The sequence below is a fragment of the Nelumbo nucifera genome, chromosome 7 (genome assembly GCF_055504915.1).
Source record: "Nelumbo nucifera cultivar China Antique chromosome 7, China Antique-T2T, whole genome shotgun sequence".
In the NCBI taxonomy this organism is placed as follows: Eukaryota; Viridiplantae; Streptophyta; class Magnoliopsida; order Proteales; family Nelumbonaceae; genus Nelumbo; species Nelumbo nucifera.
This window is the reverse complement of record NC_142655.1, coordinates 44,830,419-44,851,372: the sequence shown is the minus strand read 5'-3', so window position 1 is coordinate 44,851,372 and position 20,954 is coordinate 44,830,419. Positions and strand designations below refer to the sequence as shown.

General features: G+C 40.8%; 1 protein-coding gene across 6 annotated transcripts in view; it reads right to left on the bottom strand.

The window, feature by feature from the left end:
• Positions 1-363: 363 nt before the first annotated feature.
• The window catches only part of LOC104589724 (putative LRR receptor-like serine/threonine-protein kinase At1g56140), a 109,149-nt gene continuing 88,558 nt past the window's right edge, over positions 364-20,954 (bottom strand). For 5 of the 6 annotated variants that reach the window (XM_088891283.1, XM_088891286.1, XM_088891287.1 and 2 more), the window contains exons 20-26: positions 4,676-4,874; positions 4,401-4,568; positions 3,944-4,062; positions 1,732-1,942; positions 1,391-1,622; positions 1,113-1,263; positions 364-1,024 (exon numbers count right to left, since the gene is read on the bottom strand). In XM_088891283.1, the coding sequence (XP_088747409.1) occupies positions 713-1,024; positions 1,113-1,263; positions 1,391-1,622; positions 1,732-1,942; positions 3,944-4,062; positions 4,401-4,568; positions 4,676-4,874 (1,392 nt within the window). In that variant the 3' untranslated portion in view covers positions 364-712. The remainder of the gene's footprint in view (positions 1,025-1,112; positions 1,264-1,390; positions 1,623-1,731; positions 1,943-3,943; positions 4,063-4,400; positions 4,569-4,675; positions 4,875-20,954) is intronic. The other variant, XM_088891288.1, reaches the window with a different exon arrangement.

The following is a 20,954-nucleotide window of genomic DNA, read 5'->3' as shown; positions in this document are numbered from 1 at the left end:
GAAGAAGATGTTTAAAGAAGGGCTTTGATCAAACCATTGCAAAGCCGAACTAGACCAAACCACCAATTACGATTTGGTTTGGTGCAGGGTCTTTTTGATCTTTTTCCTTTTCTTGTTTATGGTTCTTATTTCTGTTGTAAGTCACATAATCAGGGGCATTTATGTAATTTGTTCTTAGCACTATTCCTTTGGTATTCTTCTTCTTCTCTACTTCTCTGTTGCTACTTTGTATCCTGGGATTACACTAGGATTTTTTGTTTATTTTATAAAATACAGGTATGATCACAGGTGTGATTTGACGGTCAAAAGCACATATGAACACCCCTAGTCCACACTTCAGATAAACCATTGAAGTATATATTTGTTGTATGTATGCAACTTATTTATAGATATCTAGTGTTATTACTATATTTTTTGAGTACATATCTTAATTTTTTTTCACCATATCTATTCATATCTAGAATGTATCATAATACATTCTTGAAATTGCCTTGCGATGGTTTGCTCTCCCCCAATGAACTACAAAAAAGGGGAAGAACGCTTGATGGATGTTCTTCGTGGTACCTTACACTGTTAAGGACAACATGGATCTGTACTATCCTAGTATTTTATTACAAATATTATTGCTACTATTACACATGAATGTGATTTAACCAAGTGCCACCTTCTAATGATCTTTCATGTTTAGACACCATCTGACTGCAAAAATACTTCAAGAAAGGTTTCCATCAAGCATGGTGGTTGGATTTGATGTTGATGCAATATAGTTTGTTGAAGATATATTACTGATGGTATCATTGAATTGCCAATATACCAAATAACCGGGCCTAGTAGTAACTGTGCTCACTTCAATATCTCCTTCTAGCATGGCCACAACACTTGACATGGATGGCCGCAGCACTGGTGAAGCCTGAGTGCACAGTAGAGCTACTTCCATAACTCGACGAGCTTCGACTTCATCAAACTCATTCAGTGTCGGATCCATGAGTTCCAATTCATGGTGATCGTCACGTAAATTCCATACCTAAAAGGTATAATAAAATGGCGATATAGAGGAGGTTAAGTCCACATAAATGTTTGTAGTATAAAAGAACCATAAATAACTTTCATACCCATTGAAGAAGATACATTTTCTCTGAATCCAAGTTTGCGTCAGAGTTTGGTCGCCCACTCAGGATCTCTAGAGCAACAACTCCAAATCCGAACACATCAGCCTTTTCTGTTAGATGGCCACGCATAGCATATTCTGGCGCAAGATAGCCACTACAAGGACATCAAAACTAGAGATGAACACAGATAATTTAATATAAATGAGTACAAGTGAACATGAGGAGCGAGCAATTAGAATAGAATAAGTGAGGCAGGTGAACGGTTGGAGATTGCGTATTACATTGTCCCCGCAACTCGGGTGCTGATATGGGTCTTCTTGTCATCACACAACTTGGCCAAACCAAAATCAGAAATTTTTGGATCAAAATTAGCATCAAGCAGAATATTGCTAGACTTCACATCTCTGTGCACAATCCTAAGCCTTGACTCCTCATGAAGGTAAGCTAGACCACTTGCTGTCCCCAGCAATATTTTATAGCGGGTCCGCCAATCAAGATGTAGACCACTTTTCCCTGCAAAGAAGTGGTAAATTTGGATAAAGTTAACTTTTCAGAGCATCTATAGTTGAAGTGTCTTATAGAGCTGCAAGGAGAAATTATGACTACTGCAACAAGTTCCTACCAAAGAGTGCCTGATCAAGGCTCTTGTTTTCAAGGTACTCATAAACTAGCAGCCGTTTCTTGCCATCAACACAACATCCATTCAATTTCACAAGGTTGCGTTGCTGCACTGCAGATATTGTGGCAATCTCTGTTAAAAACTGTCTCTTTCCTTGGTTGGATCCTAATGAGAGTTGCTTTATAGCCACGATCCTCCCATCAGGAAGCGTTCCCTTTAAAACAACAGATAACCAGCAGGAAGTCAATGGGCGCCGTCTTTATATATAAATCTACAGATATGTTAATCTCATTTGGTTGAGAAAAAGTATGCATAAGGTTCACAAAAAAAGAGAGAAAAATAACTATGGGTAGCGTAAGTAACAAAAAACACCAAGACAAGGGTTGTTATCCAATGTTGGTTCCAGATATAGGCCATTAGGCATTAGGCATTATCTACACAAAGCGACTGTTCTCTAACTCAAACCAACATTCTCACACTGTCAGCCTGAGATTTTACTATTGCACCAAGCAATAGCCCCTAGCTATATCACAAATATGCCATACATATATTGTGTGCATCAATGTTTTAAGGCTCAGACCATTCATCAAACTGTGCACACAAGCATATTTGTCGGCATTAGGGGTGCAAATGGATCAGATCCGATCCTATTTTGTCAAATTCGGATCTCCCCAGTTTGGATCTTTGGGTCAGATAATAGGATCCAATCAGAAATCAGATTGGATTTGGATCACCCCTATCCGATCTGAGAAGATCTGATCCGATATATATGTTATTTATTTATTTATAAATATATTATTTATATTACATTTTTGTAAATTTATTATATTATTTATTTTTTAATAAAAACATGTATATATGATCAAAATACTAATAGTTGAAAGATACTTGTACTTTTTGTGTTTCTTTATTTAAATTGTTATATTTTATTTTTCTTTTAATAATTTCTTTATTTTTTTAAAATATCAGATCAGATCAGATCAGATCCGAAGATCTGACGGTCTCATTGGATTTGAATTCAAATCCACATTTATGAGATCCGATCGGATCTCCCCTTAACAGTGTCAGATTGGATTCGGATATACCCTGATTCGAATCCAATCCGATCCGTTTACATTCCTAGTCGGCATGAGATTTTACTATTGCACCAAGCAATAGACCCTAGCTGTATCACAAATATGCCATACATATATTGTGTGCATCAATGTTTTAAGGCTTGACCATTCATCAAACTGTACACACACACACACACCATATCATGTGTATTGCTGTGGTTATATGGTCATTTTTATAATCATCATTTAAGTAGTTCTGGTTCAAGTCTTGTAAATCATGTTTTTATAAAAAATAGATACATATTTGATTAGTATAGGCATTAAAGAAACAAAAAACAAACACAAATAGTATTGTCGTCTGATGGTAATATGCATTTCTTTATAAATAGATGCTAGTTCAATCCCCTCTTATTATTTTGTAATATATGATAAAGTAGTGACCCAAGTAGGTCATAGAATCAGCTGGGTCATTCAAACCTAGTAAGTTTTCAACAGTTCGCCCTGGTTAGTAGCAGACAGTTACTGGGGGAAAAAACAGGATTGAAAAATCCAGAATGCCCTCTGGTTCCTGAGCCTGATCGTCCAACTGTCGGGTCTGGTCCAAGTCTTACAACATGGTATAATGATCTTTCTCCTTTTATAATAATTTAATCAAATGAAATTTTGCATAGAACAGGTCTAGCTCAATCATTTCCTAGGGGCCTAGCTCCCACACAAACAACTGGGTATAGAACCTGAACTAATAAAATTATAAAGATAAAACCTTTGGGAGAAAAAATAGCTTAATCTCAGAGAGACTCAAGCTGGTTTGAGGACCCCAAAAAATGGATACATCACCGAAGCAATTAGTGTTCTCTACAACAATAAAAAACTGAAACAAAACTCTATGAATGAGTATCCAAAATGCCATTTACTTTGCTTCATAATAATTGTAAATCTTTCTTCATTCCAAACGGGGTATGAGTCACAAAATCTTTTAATTAAAGTTTAATTATATTTTTGTTAGAAACAGAATTAAAAATGAAAGATCTTCGGAAGATGGGATTGGGATTGGACTCTAATCCTCAGGAGTTTGAGTTGACTTTGGTAGAAACAGAATTAAAGAGGTAAAGCATCTTTGGAAGATGGAATTGGGATTATACAATGTTTATGCATCTTACCTTATAAACAGGTCCAAATCCTCCCTCTCCTAGCTTATTATTTGAACTGAAGTCTTCTGTAGCAGCTCTTAATTCAGCATAAGTGAAAGTGTTGGTCTTGGGACCTATTTCTAGAAACTCTGCAAATTTATACCAGAAACAAGATTACAATTTATAGCAGTGCTTTCTTGAATATTTTCTGTCATAATATTCTGATTCCATCCACTCAATTTTAGTAATATTAAGCAGAAATGAATGAAACCAATCCACAATATTTTGAATGGAGGATCACATCCCTCTTTCAGTGTTCTATTAAGCATCGAAGTAGATCACAAAGCATGAGATGTCCATCAGCAAATGGATTTTAAGTTTGCTTCAACAATTTATATGGGTAAGTCAATTTTGCTTCCACAATTTGATCTCAACCTAACAACTATGGAGACACTATAAAAACCAATATTGAAATTGACAATATTACCTTCTTCCTCATCGGTGTATAGCCTTTTCATTCTCAAGTACAAAATTGCAAAAACCAACACTAAACTTGCAATAACAACAGAAACCACAACTCCAACAATCAAGCTTGTCTTTTTCTTTCTAGATGAAGTTGTTGCTGGTGGAAGGCCACTACCAGATGTTGCAAAGTCTGAACGACCAAATTTTGATGCAACACATGAATTGATTAGAAGAGAAGCATTGGTACATTGTAGGTTTTAACAAATTAAACTTGGTTTGTTATTTGTGATATATTACCTGAAGTAACACCAATAGCTGAGATTGATGGTCCATAATAACCATCCTCAGGTATGCAGCAAGTGCCCTTTCCAGCCCAGAAAAGATGAATTTCGAGGAAATTTTCCGTTACATTAGCATTCAAATCCTTCTGAATGGCTCTATTAGAGGAGCCACCTGTTTCCTTTCTTATATCAAAATCTTTTAATTCCAGATTCCCCTGGGGTATAAACACAGAGAGATTAGAAGCTAAAAAAATCCATTCCATCAAATAAATGAACTGCAATAGACATTAATTTAGGTTACATACTCAGGATTATTCACTACTATTGTAGAAAATGCTAATTTTGAAAACTACTCTTTCAGCTTTCACCATTAGAGGAGCCACCTATTTCTCTTCTTAATTCAATATCTTTTAGTTCTGCATTTCTATGGAGATTTAGAACATAGGTTAGAGAAAGGAGTGCATTAATATGTATTCATTCATCTGGACAAATCATATGTTAGAGTTTTAAGAAAGAAAATATGGTGGATTTTGGAAAAAAAACGAACGCTAAATAGGTATGCAAATTTAATTGAGGACATTGGTGCAATAACCAATTTAGAACACCAACGAGAGAGACATTAGAGTTTCCAATTATATGGGACTACACCAAGGTCAGCACTTAGCCCTTAGTTATTTGCATAAATCATGGATCAAATGACTAAAAATATTCAAGAGGAGGTTGTATGGTACATGTTATTCACTAATGATATAGTATAAATTGATACAACTAAAGAAGAATTAAATGCAGTACTAGATTTCTGGACAAATACCTTAGAAACACGGGGTTTTAAATTAAGTAGGATATAAACAGATACATGCAATGCAAATTTTATAATAAACAGGTTCTGGTTCGCCTGATATCAGCTCAGTCTTTGATGTGCTCTGGTTTTGTCCCCTCCGGTTCTTCCTCTGTTTAAAGGAGAAACACTCGCTGGACCCAGCACTTATGGCCCGGCCCAAACTTGTCATCACAGTTGTAACAGAGGCCCTTCTCGCGTCGGGCCTGCATCTCAGCCCACGGGAGGCACTTGAAAGGCACAGTGGGCCTGGGCAAAATGGGCTTCTGAGAATCCCCAACTTGTTTCAGGGGTTGCTGTTCGGCCCGCTGGGGAGCCCTCACATTCGGGTAGGATGGCTTGCTGGTCCTGCGCATGCTATCAATCTTCTCTTCTTGTAGGTGAGCCATACCCACCGCTGCCATGACTGTCACTGGTCGAAGAGCTCTCACTTCCAGGCAGATGTCTTCTCTGAGACCTCCCACAAAACACCCTACCAAGGCCTTCTCCGGCCATCCATGTACCCTGGTCGCCATTCTTTCGAACTCGAGCTGGTAGTCTGCTATTGTTCCGGTCTGTTTTAGTCGAGTGAGGAGTTCATCGTAATCCACGAACGCCATCGATACCACTGGAGCCAGAGAATAGCGTCTCCTTCTAGGTGAATGGAGGCGATGACGACGCGCTGGTATGCAAGGGTTTCATGATACTCGAAGAATCTCTCTGCTCTGAAGATCCAAGGAATGGGATCTCCACCGGAATAGTTGGGAAAATTGATTTTAGTAACCTTTCCGGCGGGGTAACCCCCAGTTCCCTGGCTACCGGAAACAGAGGCATCGGCCCCTATTGGATGACTGGTCTCGCCAGATTGTTGTTGGGAGGCGAGGTTAGAGATGGCCACCTTGAGATCCCTGAGTTCGTTCAGTACCTGGTGGAACCCAATCTCAAGTTGGTCGACTCTATCTTCCATGGTAGAGGATCTTGTCTGCGGCATAGCTGGTTTGCAACCTTGCTCTAATACCAACTTGGTGAGATACCGCTCACCTCGGAAGCCCCTTCGAGGGTGGCTTAACCTCCTGAAACAGAAATGGAGAGGAAGAAGAGAAGGGAAGGTAGGAAAAGAGGGGCTCAGTGAGAGAAAAACAGGGGATATTCATTCACACCTTTCATTATAAGAGTATGGCCTTATATAGCTGGCCTACAGGTGTAATCATAGAGGGAATATCCTCTGATTTGCAGGATAACTAACTCTGGAAAATATCATGGAGGGAATATCTTCTGGCGGCAGAATAACCAACTCTGTGTAACTAATTCTGGGGCTCTGTCGCCTGTCCTTTCTGCCTCCTTGAGAACTGCTGATGGGTACTGGCCTGCTCCACTCCCTTTGTTGGGTTTGGGGAAGGTATTTGGGTCTCAACAACACAGAACATAACGGAGAAACAAATTGGCGATGTGAAGCGAAAAAGTGAGAAACAAAAACATAATTGGATATAGGATGCAAAGTACAACTACGCTTACCTTTCCATTGTGCAATAGGAAGATCAAGATCAGAAGGCAACTTGGGTGTAGAAGAAACTGGATCTGCAGATGAAGTAGAAGCTGGAGGAGGTGCTGGTCTTTGTCGATGAGTATACACTTGGTGGATTGGTGGTCGTTCAGTATGATCCCGCACTAGAGGAGGTGGAGACTTAGTCACAACAGGAACAATGAGAATGGAATCATCAATTGGAAGGGGAAGAGGAAGAGGGACCTCTGTGGGAGAGAGAGACATTAACCTGAGAAGAACGACACATACTCAAAAAATGTAACATCAGGGCAAACAAATGACTTTCGAGTAATGGGGTGGTAGCATTTATACCCTTTCTGAGTCCTAGAGTATCCAAGAAAGATACACTTAATTGATCGTGCATCCAACTTATATAAACCAGGACTTAGATTATGAACAAAGCACACACACCCCAAGATCCTGGGAGTCAAGGGATATGGAGATAGAGTAGGAAACAAAATAGAAAACGGAGAACGACCGCCAAGAATGAAATTAAGGCATGCGATTAATGAGAAAACAAGCTGTAAGCACTGTATCACTCCAAAAGCGTTTAGGAACATTCATATAATGAAGGGACCGAGCTGTTTCAAGTAAATGTCAGTTCTTCCTCTCAGCCACCCCATTTTGTTGGGGGGTGGATGCACAAGATGTCTGATGAATAATGCCATGTTTCTCCAAATACTATTGAAATGAAGTAAGGAAATACTCTCTGCCATTGCCTGAACAGAGAATTTTAATTGGAACACCAAATTGTGTACGTATCTCAGCATGAAATTTTGGAAAATGGAGAATAATTCACTCTTTTCTTTCATTAAATAAATCTATGTCATTCTTGAACAGTCATTAGAGTAGTTGCTCAAGATTGAATAGACACTTAAAAGGAGAAGAAAAAAAATAAGAAAAGAAGAGGGAGAAAAGAGAGAGAGAGAGACATTTTGATAAAAGAGAGTTGGGTTGATGTGTTTAAACAGTCACCCCCCTCTTAAATTTATATACATAGTATCATACTTGTAAAAGGACTGAATTGCTTACATGGCAAGATAAGATAAAATAACAAGATAAGATAAGATAAGATAAAGCTGAAAAAAAGACTAATCCTAATCTTACCCTAATCTTATAAAAGACTAGTCCTAATCTAATCATAAAGAACTAATCCTAATCATAACTTATTGCTGACATACGAACAGTGGGGACCACCTTAGTGGGGTCCACATTAGTGTTCTCTACGCTCCCCCTCAAGTTGGGAATAGATGTTTGTCATTCCCAACTTGCATAGATCTGCTTCTAACTTCTTCCTTGAAACCGCCTTGGTGAGAAGGTCTGCCAGCTGCATGTCGGAGGTGATGTATGGAAGACATACTTCTTGAGATGTAACCCTTTCTTTGATAAAATGTCGATCCACTTCAATATGCTTAGTCCTGTCGTGTTGTACCGGATTATAGGCTATATTGATGGCAGCTTGATTATCACAGTACAGCATCAAGGGTTTCTCATAAACAATACCTAACTCCTCAAATAATGATCTCAACCATAGGATCTCAGCTACACCATTTGCCATGGACCTATATTCAACTTCAGCACTGGAACGAGAAACAACATTTTGTTTCTTATTCTTCCAAGAGACAAGGTTACCTCCTACAAAAGCACAATATCCAAAGGTAGATCTCCGATCATCAACACACCCAGCCCAATCAACATTTGTGAAAACTTCTATCTTCATGTGAAAATTATTCTTGAATAAAATGCCTCTACCTGGGCACCTCTTCAAATATGCTAGTATCCTCTCAACTGCAAGGAGGTGATTAGTCCTAGGAGAGTGCATATACTGACTAACCACACTGACTGCATAACTGATGTTGGGTCGAGTGAGACAAAGATAGAGAAGTTTTCCAACTAACCGTTGGAACATAGCTTTATCTTCAAGGGGTTCTCCACCCTCTGCACTGATCTTGTGATTTTGTTCAATGGGTGTGTCAGCAGGCTTAACACCCAACTTTCTTGTTTCTTCCAATAGGTCAAGAACATACTTTCTTTGAGAAACAAAAATCCCATGCTTGGATCTGGCTACCTCAATGCCCAAAAAGGATCGTAGTTCTTCCAGATCTTTTACCTCAAACTCTTGATGAAGGAGTTGCTTAAGGGACTCAATCTCAGTATTATCATTTCCTGTTACTACAATATCATCCACATATACAACAAGCAAGGTTAAGGAAGAATCCACTTTCTTAATAAACAAGGTGTGGTCTGATTGGGCCTATACATATCCGAACTGTTGGTTCGGCTGTCTTAATTTGTATGTTTATCTTTGTTGGGTCTTAAGCCATTAGTTATTGGGCCTTAGTTACTGGGCCTAATCTTATTTAGTGTTTATTTTGACTAGGTGTCCCATCACTAATCAGGGGCATTCTGGTCTATTTATGTAACATTATGTAATGTTCTTATATATAATAGATTAGGGCTGGCTGAGAACTATTCTGCCGCCCATCTCATATCTTCTTCTTCTTCTTCTTCTCCTCTCATTCAACAGCTCTATTTCAGCAAATATGGTATCAGAGCGCTAATCTTTCGACTGGTTACAACAGCCGCCTCTTCTTCTACTCACAGTTAACTCTCTCACTTCTTTTTTTTTTTTTTTTGGTTGATGCAAAGAAACCCTAGGGTTGGTCGTAGAACACAGCTGGACCTACATCTAGGGTTTCCCTTGGTTGTAGGGTCCAAGGGGAGTTAGACCCAGAGGCTGATGCCCTAATAGACGCAGTACAGCAGACTGTAGCCATTCGGCTAAGATAGATCTGTGTAGAACAGACCTAGGCGGAAGGACTAATCTCAGCAGTCCTAGAACTGTTCGTGGGTGAGGTTATAACCTGCGATAGCAGTGCTTAGCACACAGTAGAAGCCAACACAGCAAATTGCAGGCTGCGGCAGCAGTGATTAGAACACAGTAGAAGGTAGCACAACAGATTATAATCGGTGACAGCAGTAATTAGGGCATAGTGTGCAGTGCAATACTCGGTGTTTCAGCTCTGTGTCGGGTTCTCAGGACTGAGTTTACAGTGCAGCAAGTTCCGTAAGTGTGAAACAATTCACTATATATTGTGTTTACAGTCTTGACATTTACGAGTAAGAGAAGATGTCTTCCATATCCAGGGAAGTGTCTTCTAGAGATGTTAGGGCTTGTGGGAGATCTCCTAATTTGGAGAATCCAAATCTGCACAGCCTACAGATCACAAGTGTGTTGTTGGATGAGTACAACTTCAGAGAATGGTTTGTCTCAGCCATGCTTTTCATCACATCCCAGGAACTCACTGGTTACTTGGACGGGCAGAAGAAGGAACCCGAAGTGGGGAGTACTGAATATGCAACTTGGCGCAAGGAGAATGCTACAGTTATGTCCTGGCTACTTGCCTCAATGACTCCAAGAGTAGCTAGGACTGTTCAACATTTCTCCACGGCTGCCAAGATATGGGAAAAAGTTTCTAAAACCTATGGGCAGAAAAAGAATAATGCCAGAATTTACAGACTGAGTCAAGACATTGCTGCCTTGAGGCAAGGAGATATGAGTGTTGCAACATATTTTGCTACACTAGAAGGACTATGGGAAGAGTTAGATCACCACCTTATTATTGATTGGGAGAATGCCAGAGACAAGGAAAAGCATGACAAACAAGTTGAAGAGGGTAGAGCATTTAAGTTTCTAGCTGGCCTAGATCCTATATATGAGAGCATAAGGTCCCAAATTCTGGGAAGGGATGAAATGCCAGACTTACATCATGTTTACTACCTTGTGAGGAATGAAGAGGTGAGAAGAAAAGAGATGCAGGTTGATACTCAAACTAAACTAGTTGAACAGTCTGTGGAACATTCGGCCCTAATCTCTACAAATCAAAGGGGAAACAGGCACTCTGACGAGAGACATCTGAAGTGCACCCACTGTGGAGGGGAAAGGCATGTGAAAGAGACCTGTTGGGTTCTCCATCCGCATCTGAAGGCAGCTACATTGAGGAAAGATAAGAAGCATCAGAAGGGTCAATCTGCAAGTGTGAATCTGGCTACGGGTCAAAGTGATGATGGTTCAAAACACTCATCCACAGTTACTTCCTCTTCCATGGGACAGACCACTAATTCCCCTAGAACCGGGTCCTTGAGTTTTACTGCCGATGAGGTAGAGGTACTTAGCCGGGCCCTAGCCCGTCTAAGGACCAATTCTCTTCCATCCTCCTCCCTTGCCAGATCAGGTATTGTCTCTGCCTTTAGTGCATCTAGTACTATTGATCCTGTCTCTTGGATTATTGATTCTGGTGCAACTGACCACATGACACACATGTCTTCTCTATTTTCTTCCTATCATTTAATGTCTGGCCAACATAAAATGAGGGTTGCTGATGATTCTCTCTCTACCATCTCTGGGAAAGGAGTGGTTGACCTAAGCAAGTGAAGGGATGGGATATCCATCTCATGGACACCCAAATCTTGCGGAATGGATAGGGTGAATTTCAAAAAAATTTCTCCTATCTTTGCAGGGAATCGAATTCCCTATTTCAGAAAACATATTTTCAATGATCAATCTTGAATCAAGAACCAAATCAGATCTGAACCAAAAGAAGAAGGGGGGATATACCTGATACAGAGAATCAATATCTCCCAATGGAGGTGTTCACGCCCAAGGAAGGATCCAAAATCTGCTCCCACTGAAGATGGCGCAGTGCAGGATGGAGCAAAATCAGCAATGTTCTTCCAAAAGAACTTGACCCTTCGCAAGAATCAACTGGATGGCTTGTGAGTACAGCTCCAACCAATCTTTTCTTAAAAGATTGGAATCAAGATCAGATCTTGATTTCTCCCAAGAACTGGAGATCAAACTAAAGGCAATGGCGGCGGCAGGAGAGAATTCGCAGGGTGCAGAAATCTCTCTTTCTGTGATTTTTTCTTAGCTCTAAAGAGAATCAGATGTCACTCTCTTAGGCTGCCGCCCCCTTCTTTTGTTAACCTAAAAGATCAGCTCCTAATCGAATTAGGAGCTGCTTATCCAAATCATATTTGGATAAAATCTCTCTTTAGGTGATAGGGATAAATAAACCCTTATCTTATCTGCAGATTAGATTAGCTTTCTCCTAATCTCATTAGGAGGTTTCTAAATCTGAATCACATTCAGATCTAGACTCTCTGAGTGGATAGGATTAAGACCCTATCCTATCTGCTAATCTATCTCAGAATTTGCCCCATATAATTGACTGATCAAATCAGCCCAGTTCGAAATGGGCTTAAGGCCCATTTAAGGTTATGTACTCAATTAGCCTTCCAAACTGCTGCCCAGTTGGGCTTCCTTGTATGGCGTGGGACCTAAACATTGATCTACACATCAGCCACATGGGTTCGGCCCAACCTTTGTTACAAGACCTGGCCGAATACACTGTTATGGACAGTGCACCCCCTGAATCCCATCTTATGGGCTCTATGGGCCCAACACTTACCCTAAGTGGTCCTTGGGCCAAGCCACCTTGTAACACCCAGGGACTGTGGGCAGATGCAAGATTAGCCCATCAGGTATTATCCTTAATGGTCTTACACTTAACCTTTCAGCCCATAATGATCATACACTGCCCGACAAGAGAGGACCTCTCCCTCGGCTGCAAGGAACAGTGTTACACTCTCTACTTATATGGATCCCGGGAATTAAAACCTTTTGCAAACATTTTAGAAATCATAATATATACTTTTATATCTCATATAAAATATACTTTGCAAAAACAAATCTCAACGGTTGAAATCGGCTGCCGGCAGTCTTGGTTTCCATCAGAGAGAGTGCATCCCCGATCATTACCTTTGTCCGACAAAGGGGTTGATACTTTCACTATGATCACCCACTCAGATGAATTCTCGGATTGTCCCAACATACCCAGGTTTTGACCCTTGTTAAGGATCTCACTGATTGGTACATCAAAGACAGCCCAATCCGACATCTAGTGTAGTATCATAATCGAGTCTAGGGGTTAGGTGTAATTTTCCAGTTTTGCCCATCTATCTCCAAGGTCCAGGGCAATACTGGAAATCTGGTCCGGTTCAAAGGTTCTGTTAATCCTACACTGTATGTGCCTAGGGTCTCACCCTGGTAGCTGAGACAGGCCACCACAACTGACTTGGTGGCACTATAGTGTCAGCCTTGTCAGGATAGGTCTCCCCAGACCGATCCACTGGCTGTGAACATTCTAAACTAACACGAGTCTCATTAAGTGTCTAGTTTAAGGGTATTACACAGAAACATACCAAGGGAACATGAATCAAATATGTACTTTTATTCATTTACAATAAATTCATAAAGTACATCATTCTTGATTGAAGCTAAGGGCATACAAAACTGTCTAACAGCAAGGACCTCTCACTCAAATCTGTCTTGCATGTTCCCAATCTTTCTTCAAATCTCTTATCTGTTTCAAAGCTTACCAAAAATTTGAATTGTAGCATAAACCTTTTTTCCTACTCATTGTGTCTTTCAGGACAGATTGACGAAGAGAACGATTGGGAGCGGTCATGAGTGTGGAGGTCTCTACTACCTTGATGCAAACATCAGTTCGGCCTTACAAACATCTGCTACTAGTAGTCAGTCCAATGTGGAGTCAATAGCTAGGTTACATCTGTGGCATGCTAGGCTAGGTCATTTACCGTTTTCATCATTGTTAGTGTTGTTTCCAGAATTATTCAAAGGTGTTTCAAGTCAATAGTTAGTTTGTGAAGTCTGTCAACTATCAAAGCAATGTAGAACTGTTTATTCAACTTCGAGTAATGACATTCAAGCTCCTTTTGACTTAGTCCACTCTGATGTTTGGGGCCCCTCTCCCATTATTTCTGTTGATGGCTTTCGATACTTTATCAGTTTTATTGATCACTATTCTCGATGCACATGGATCTACTTATTAAAAGCACGAGAAGAAGTACCGCGGGTAACCATGACATTTTGCAAAATGATTGAAACACAATTTGGCACGAAGATCAAACAATTCAGGTCAGATAATGCTGTAGAATACTTTGAAAGGCCCTTGAATCTGTTTATGGAGGATGCTGGAATGATTCATCAGTCATCTTGTGCTAGTACCCCCCAACAGAATGGGGTTGCTGAACGCAAGAATAGGCACCTATTGGAGACTGCTCGAGCCTTACTACTTCAGCACAAAGTTCCAAAAAACTATTGGTCTCAAGCAATCCTTACTGCATCATATCTGATAAATCGAATGCCATCCAAGGTATTGGGGATGAAAACTCATTTCTCTGTTCTTTGCCCTCATCTTCCTGACTTTTCTCTTTCATCGAGAGTCTTTGGTTGTGTTTGCTTTATACATGTCAAGGATCCGAAGAAGACCAAATTGGATCCTAGGGCTACAAAGGGAATCTTTTTGAGGTACTCCCCTACTCAGAAGGGATACAAGTGTTATGATCCAGTCACCAAGAAAAAATATGTCACAAAGGATGTGGTATTCTTTGAGTCTCAATCCTATTTTCATTCTTCCCAGAATCCTCTTCAGGGGGAGACTAGTGAGATGGAAGAGGATTCTTTTGTTCCCCCATTCTTTGTGCCTCTCTCTACCTCAGGCCTTCCATCTTCTCCTCCTAATCCACCTAGTTGTGGTATCCCGGGTGAATCTAGTGAGGCTCCCATTGTACCAACTACTACTAGTGATGTTGCAAATATTACTGAAGACTCCAACAGGCTGCAAAGAGATATCAGAATCACCTACAACAGAAGGAAGAAGGGCCCTCTAACTCATGACAGCAACCAATTGGACTCGGATGCCCTTCGTAAGTCTACTCGTTCTTGTACTATCAGACACCCCATTGCTGATTTTGTGTCTTACTCACATTTGTCTCCTCGTTATTGTTCTTTTGTGTCTGCTCTCTCTTCTGTGCATGTTCCTACCAGGTATTCTGAGGCAATTTCTGACCCAAAATGGAAAGAGGCTATGGACGAAGAAATGAAGGCCTTAATGAAAGCAGGGACTTGGGAATTAGTGGATCTACCAGAAGGGAAAGGCACTGTTGGATGCAAGTGGGTGTTCACTGTGAAGCATAGGGAGGACGGGTCCATTGAAAGGTACAAGGCTAGATTGGTAGCAAAAGGGTTTACTCAAAAAGAAGGGATTGACTACAAAGAAACCTTTGCTCCGGTGGCAAAACTCAACATAATCCGAGTTCTATTATCATTAGCTGCAAATTTCTCATGGGAGCTACATCAGTTGGACATGAAGAATGCTTTCTTGAATGGCGACCTGCATGAAGAGGTGTTCATGGATCCTCCACCAGGTTATGGGTTTGGCAAGAAGGTATGTAGATTGAGAAAAGCCCTATATGGCCCCCTCGAGCTTGGTTTGAGAAGATATGTGGGGCCATGAAGAAAGGGGGTTACACTCAAAGTGGGGCAGATCATACCCTATTCATAAGGAAGAGAAATGGCAAACTTACAACACTTATTGTCTATGTGGATGATATGGTAATTACAGGGGATGATCAGGAAGAGATTAAAAGACTAAAGGAGGTCTTGGCTGCTGAATTCGAGATCAAAGACTTGGGCCAACTGAGATACTTTCTTGGGATTGAAGTTGCAAGATCCAAAGAGGGCATCTATATATGTCAGCGGAAATACATCCTTGATCTTCTTCAAGAGACATGCATGATGGGGAGTAGGCCAGCAGATACTCCAATAGAACAGAATCATGGTCTACAAGAGTCAGTAGGAGAGGACTACCTTGATAAGGAAAGATACCAAAAGCTAGTGGGGAAGTTGATTTACCTGTCCCTCACTCGCCCTGACATTGCTTATGCTGTACATGTTGTCAGTCAGTTCATGCACACTCCTAAAATCCCTCACATGAAAGCTGTGGAAAGGATCCTCAGATATTTGAAGTCTTGCCCGGGGAAAGGGATTCTGTTCAGGAAAAACAGTAAAATTGAAGTTGAAGGATATACTGATGCAGATTGGGCTGGCTCTGTTGGGGACAGGAAGTCTACTTCTGGGTACTGCACCTTTGTTGGAGGAAATTTAGTTACATGGAGGAGTAAAAAACAGAATGTGGTTGCTAGATCTAGTGCAGAGGCCGAATATCGAGCTATGGCTCATGGTGTTGTTGAACTTTTATGGCTTAAGATCCTGCTTGGTGAACTTGGAATTAAGATTGAGTGTCCTCTCAGGTTGTACTGTGACAAGAAGGCTGCCATCAACATTGCAAATAACCCAATGCAACATGATAGAACGAAACATATTGAGATAGACCGTCACTTTGTCAGAGAAAGAATTGTCTCAAGAGAACTCTGCATCCCTTATACTCCCTCCGAGATGCAGATTGCAGATGTTCTGACTAAAGGGCTAGCTACAATGAAATTCGTGGACTTACTTGGCAAGCTAAACATGATTGACATCCATGCTTAGCTTGAGGGGGAGTGTTGGTTCGGCTGTCTTAATTTGTATGTTTATCTTTGTTGGGTCTTAAGTCATTAGTTATTGGGCCTAATCTTATTTAGTGTTTATTTTGACTAGGTGTCCCATCACTAATCAGGGGCATTCTGGTCTATTTATGTAACATTATGTAATGTTCTTATATATAATAGATTAAGGCTGGCTGAGAACTATTCTGCCGCCCATCTCATATCTTCTTCTTCTTCTTCTTCTCCTCTCATTCGACAACTCTATTTCAGCAAACACGAACCTTTCAAAGGCTTGTCTAAATCTATCAAACCAAGCTCTGGGAGACTGTTTTAGTCTATACAAGGCTTTATTCAACCGACAAACCTTCTTTCCTGTCTCTGTACCATAAAATCGAGGAGGCAACTGCATGTAAACCTCTTCTTGCAAGTCTCCGTTGAGGAAGGCATTTTTAACATCCATCTGATACAACAGCCAAGAGTAACTAGCTGCAAGAGATAATAAGACTCTGATAGTGGTCATCTTTGCTACTGGTGCAAAAGTTTCCAAGTAGTCAATACCATATGTCTAAGTAAATCCTTTTGCAACTAACCGAGCCTTATACCTTTCAATAGAACCATCAACATTATGTTTCACAGTGAATACCCATCTACATCCAACCGATTTCTTACCTTTAGGCTGATCAACTATCTCCCAAGTATTGTTTCTGATGAGGGCATCCATTTCTGCTTTTATTGCATCTTTCCATTCTGGTACTTCCAATGCTTCCTGTATTGTTCTGGGAATGGGAACATCGGCAATGGATGCGAGAAAAGACTTATAGGAGGGAGACAAATGATCGTAGGACAAGAACAGAGAAATGTTGTGAGCTGTAGATGTGGTGCAACGACGCTTGCCCTTACGAACTGCTATGGGAAGATCAAGATCATCTAATGAAGGTGAAGGCTCCATGGTGGGATGTCTTTCATCTGTAGTATCTGTGGTACCTGGATCTGGCTCTACAGAAGGAACTGGGGCTACTGTGGTACCGGGATCTAGATCTGCAGAGGAGACTGGGACTAGCCTGCACTGTTGATGTCCGAAATCAACCTGTCTCCATCGTCTGTGATAGACTCTCACATCCCTGCATCTCTGACAACCCTCCCCATTACACCTCTCTTAACTTAATGGGATAGGTAAAGGAACTTCTAACGAGTTAACCCCATCCTTACTAATCTCCCCCTGAGGAGAAACCCTTGGATAATAGGGTACATCTTCAAAGAAAGTGACATCCATTGAGACAAGTCTTTTCCTAGAAGTAGGTTCATAGCAGCAATATCCCTTTTGAGTTTGTGCAGAACCAAGGAAAATACATTTTGAGGCCTTAGGATCAAACTTGGAACGATGAGGGCCAAGAATCTGAACAAAGCATGTACAACCAAAGGTCTTAAGGGGAATGGTAAATAACTCTTTATCAGGATATAAGAGGGTAAATGGAGATTTCATGTCGAGAACCCGTGAAGGAATCCTATTGACGAGATACATTGCTGTAAGAACAGCAGAAACGTATAGGCACATTAGAGGTAAATATAATGCTTCTGGCTACCTCCAATATGTGTCTATTCTTTCTCTCAGTAACCCCATTTTGCTGTGGTGTATGAGGACAGGTACTCTGATGGATAATCCCATGTTCAAGCAAATATGAGGCTAATGGGTTTGCAAAATATTCTTTCGCATTATCAAATCTAAAAATTTTGATTTTAACCCTAAATTGGATTAAAATTATCTGATGTAAGATCTGGGTTAATGCTAGAACCTCACCTCGAGAACGCATGAGATAAATCTACGAAAAAAGAGTATAATCATCAACAAACAGTAGGAAATATCTGTACCCCCCCATGGCAATGGTATGGTAAGGTCCCCAAACATCAGTATGCACAATTTCAAAGGGAATATTGCTTCTATTATTACTTAATAAATAGGTTGTCCTGCAGTGTTTTGCAAGTTCACAACTCTCACATTTCAAACTAGACATCTGGATAGATTCAAATAAACTAGTAAACAAACTCTTCAAAGCCCGAAAAGATAAATGACCCATCCTATTATGCCAAAGCATAGCCTGATCAACAAACTGAGAAACACAAGACCTCTTAGTCTCACTATCTTCCCAATGAGGACTCCCTCAAAGCAAATAGACTCCATTTGCCTCACGGCCAGTCCCAATCACCTTCCTTGTCTCCAGATCCTGAAAAACACATCGATCTAGAAAAAAGGTTACTGAACAATTCTGGTTTTTTGTAATGCTACTAACTGAAAGTAAGTTAGTACCAAGCTTAGGAACATGCAAAACCGAAGATAAGGAAATAGCATTAGACAACTTGATGTCTCCCTTGCCAGAAATAGGAACGAGGGAGTCATTAGCAATGGACACTTTGTTTCTGCCTGAAGATAAGTGATAGGTACTAAATAGTGACGGCAAGCCAGTCATATGGTCAGATGCTCCAGAATCTATTATCCATGAATGTTCTGTATTACCTGTAACTGAGGCATGGTGAGCTAAGGCCCGATTACCTGAATGAGCAAAAGCTGAGTAGGGGGTGCTGATGGTGTCTGAGGCGGTGGAGCTGAATTACCAACTTCATTTTCCAGCTGAACTAGAGCAACTCAGACAGCAGGTAACGGTGTTCAGTTTTGGGTTGAATACCTAGATTGGTTGTGGCATTTATATAATTTCATGTAAAATCTCCTTATCTCTTCTACAATCTCATTCTGCTCATCCAATCTTCTGTCTTGAGTCCGAATCCATAAAATCTTGTTCCTTCTCCTTACTGAAGCTTGAACGTATGCAGTGTTTTCATTACTGTTAGAGTGAGCCGAATAGGGGTAGTTTAGTAATCTCATCAGTTAAGTACTTTGCTTATGTGGCTGTTTTATTAGAGTACTCTGCCCACACTTAAGTGAGGGCAGTTTAGTCTTTGTAAGTGTAATTAGAACCTAATAAACATTAGGGGGTCGACTGAATGAGAAACTAATCAGTTTTGACTAAACCCTCCTGTTCTCTCTTTCTCTTGTCTTCTTCCTCATCTTCTTCTTCCTTCTTCACTGGTTCGGGTTACTGTAGCTGCTCCAAAACATGGTATCAGAGCGAGTCTGACCTACTTCTGCTTGTAAAGCATCTCAGCTGTGTTTGTGACACCTTCTTCTTCGTTTATGGTTAGTTAATGGAGAGAGCTGGTTCGCCCTAGGTCTAAGACATCACAGCTCGTTGCTCTCTGCTGCGCACAGTTTTCTTCATCAAGGAAGGTGATTTCAGCAGTGAATGGTTGGCTGATACTCTCAAAGGAAGGTTGGTTATTTAGTCATTTTGTGTTGCTGGTATTTCTGGGTAGGAACCCTTCAAGAATCAGTTAGTACTGATTAGAACCTAGAAAACTAGGTTCATTGTTGCCCTAGGAAGGGCTGTGTGTGCAGTAGCCGAATGGTGTAGGGCTGCTGTGAGTTGTTGAGTGGTGTTAGGGCTGTTGTAGGTGGCCGAGTGGTGTAAGGTGGAATGCAGTGACCTTGCCAAGCTCCTTGTGGTTGTGTAATGCCCTCTTAAGTGTGTTAAACAAGTCTGAACTGGGTGTAGCAGTTTGACTGTGTTGTGGTGCTTGTGATGCACAATTTATTTTTTATTGAGTGGTTGTAAGAGGGCCTACTGTTGTGTTGTGGTGCTTGTGATGCTTATGTGGGTCGTAGGTGTGTGAAGTCAGCAGTAGTGTGAAGAAGAACAAGTGTGTGCTCCCACTGTTGTGTTTAGGGGCTGCAATAGGTGTTGAAGTATCGAACTGAACAACATCAATCAGCTTGTAGCTGAGAAGTAAGGTAAGAGGCAATTGCGAAAGAGTACAATGGCAGCAATAGGAGATGGCTACAATGATCAGAAACCTAGTGTGGTAATTTCCTCCGACTACCTAGGGGTACAAAAGACTTCAATTAAGCTGAATGGGGAGAACTATGTTCCATGGGCAAAATCAATGGAAGTGTTTCTCAAGGCAAGAAAGAAAGTAAAGCATGTAAGAGATGAGAAGCCATCGGAGGACTCTCCAGGGTTTGATGATTGGGAACAAGAAGATGCTCAAATCATGACTTGGCTGTGGAATAGTATGGAACCCAAAATTAGTGCCAACTTTATGTTCCTTGATACGGCTAAGGATATATGGGAGCATGCTAAGAAACTATATTCTGGACAAGATAACACAACAAGAGTGTATCAGCTTTATCAGGAGTATTTTGATTTACAACAAAGAACCAAAACACTAGAAGAGTACTGATGATGCGCAATCCGGCCGGTCCTAGTTGTCAACGACCTTGCCTCTGAACTGAGTAGCAGGGAACCTGAAACGGAGGAGATGAGGAAACTCCGGGGAGAACCCGGTGTAAAGGCTCCGAAGCTTAAGTTAGAATCCTTCAAAGGCAAGATAAAACCAGATAGCGCAAAGTTTGCATACCTCCTCTTTGGGGGTGGAGAGCCTTTTATAACCACCTCGCGCACTCACTCCTAGACC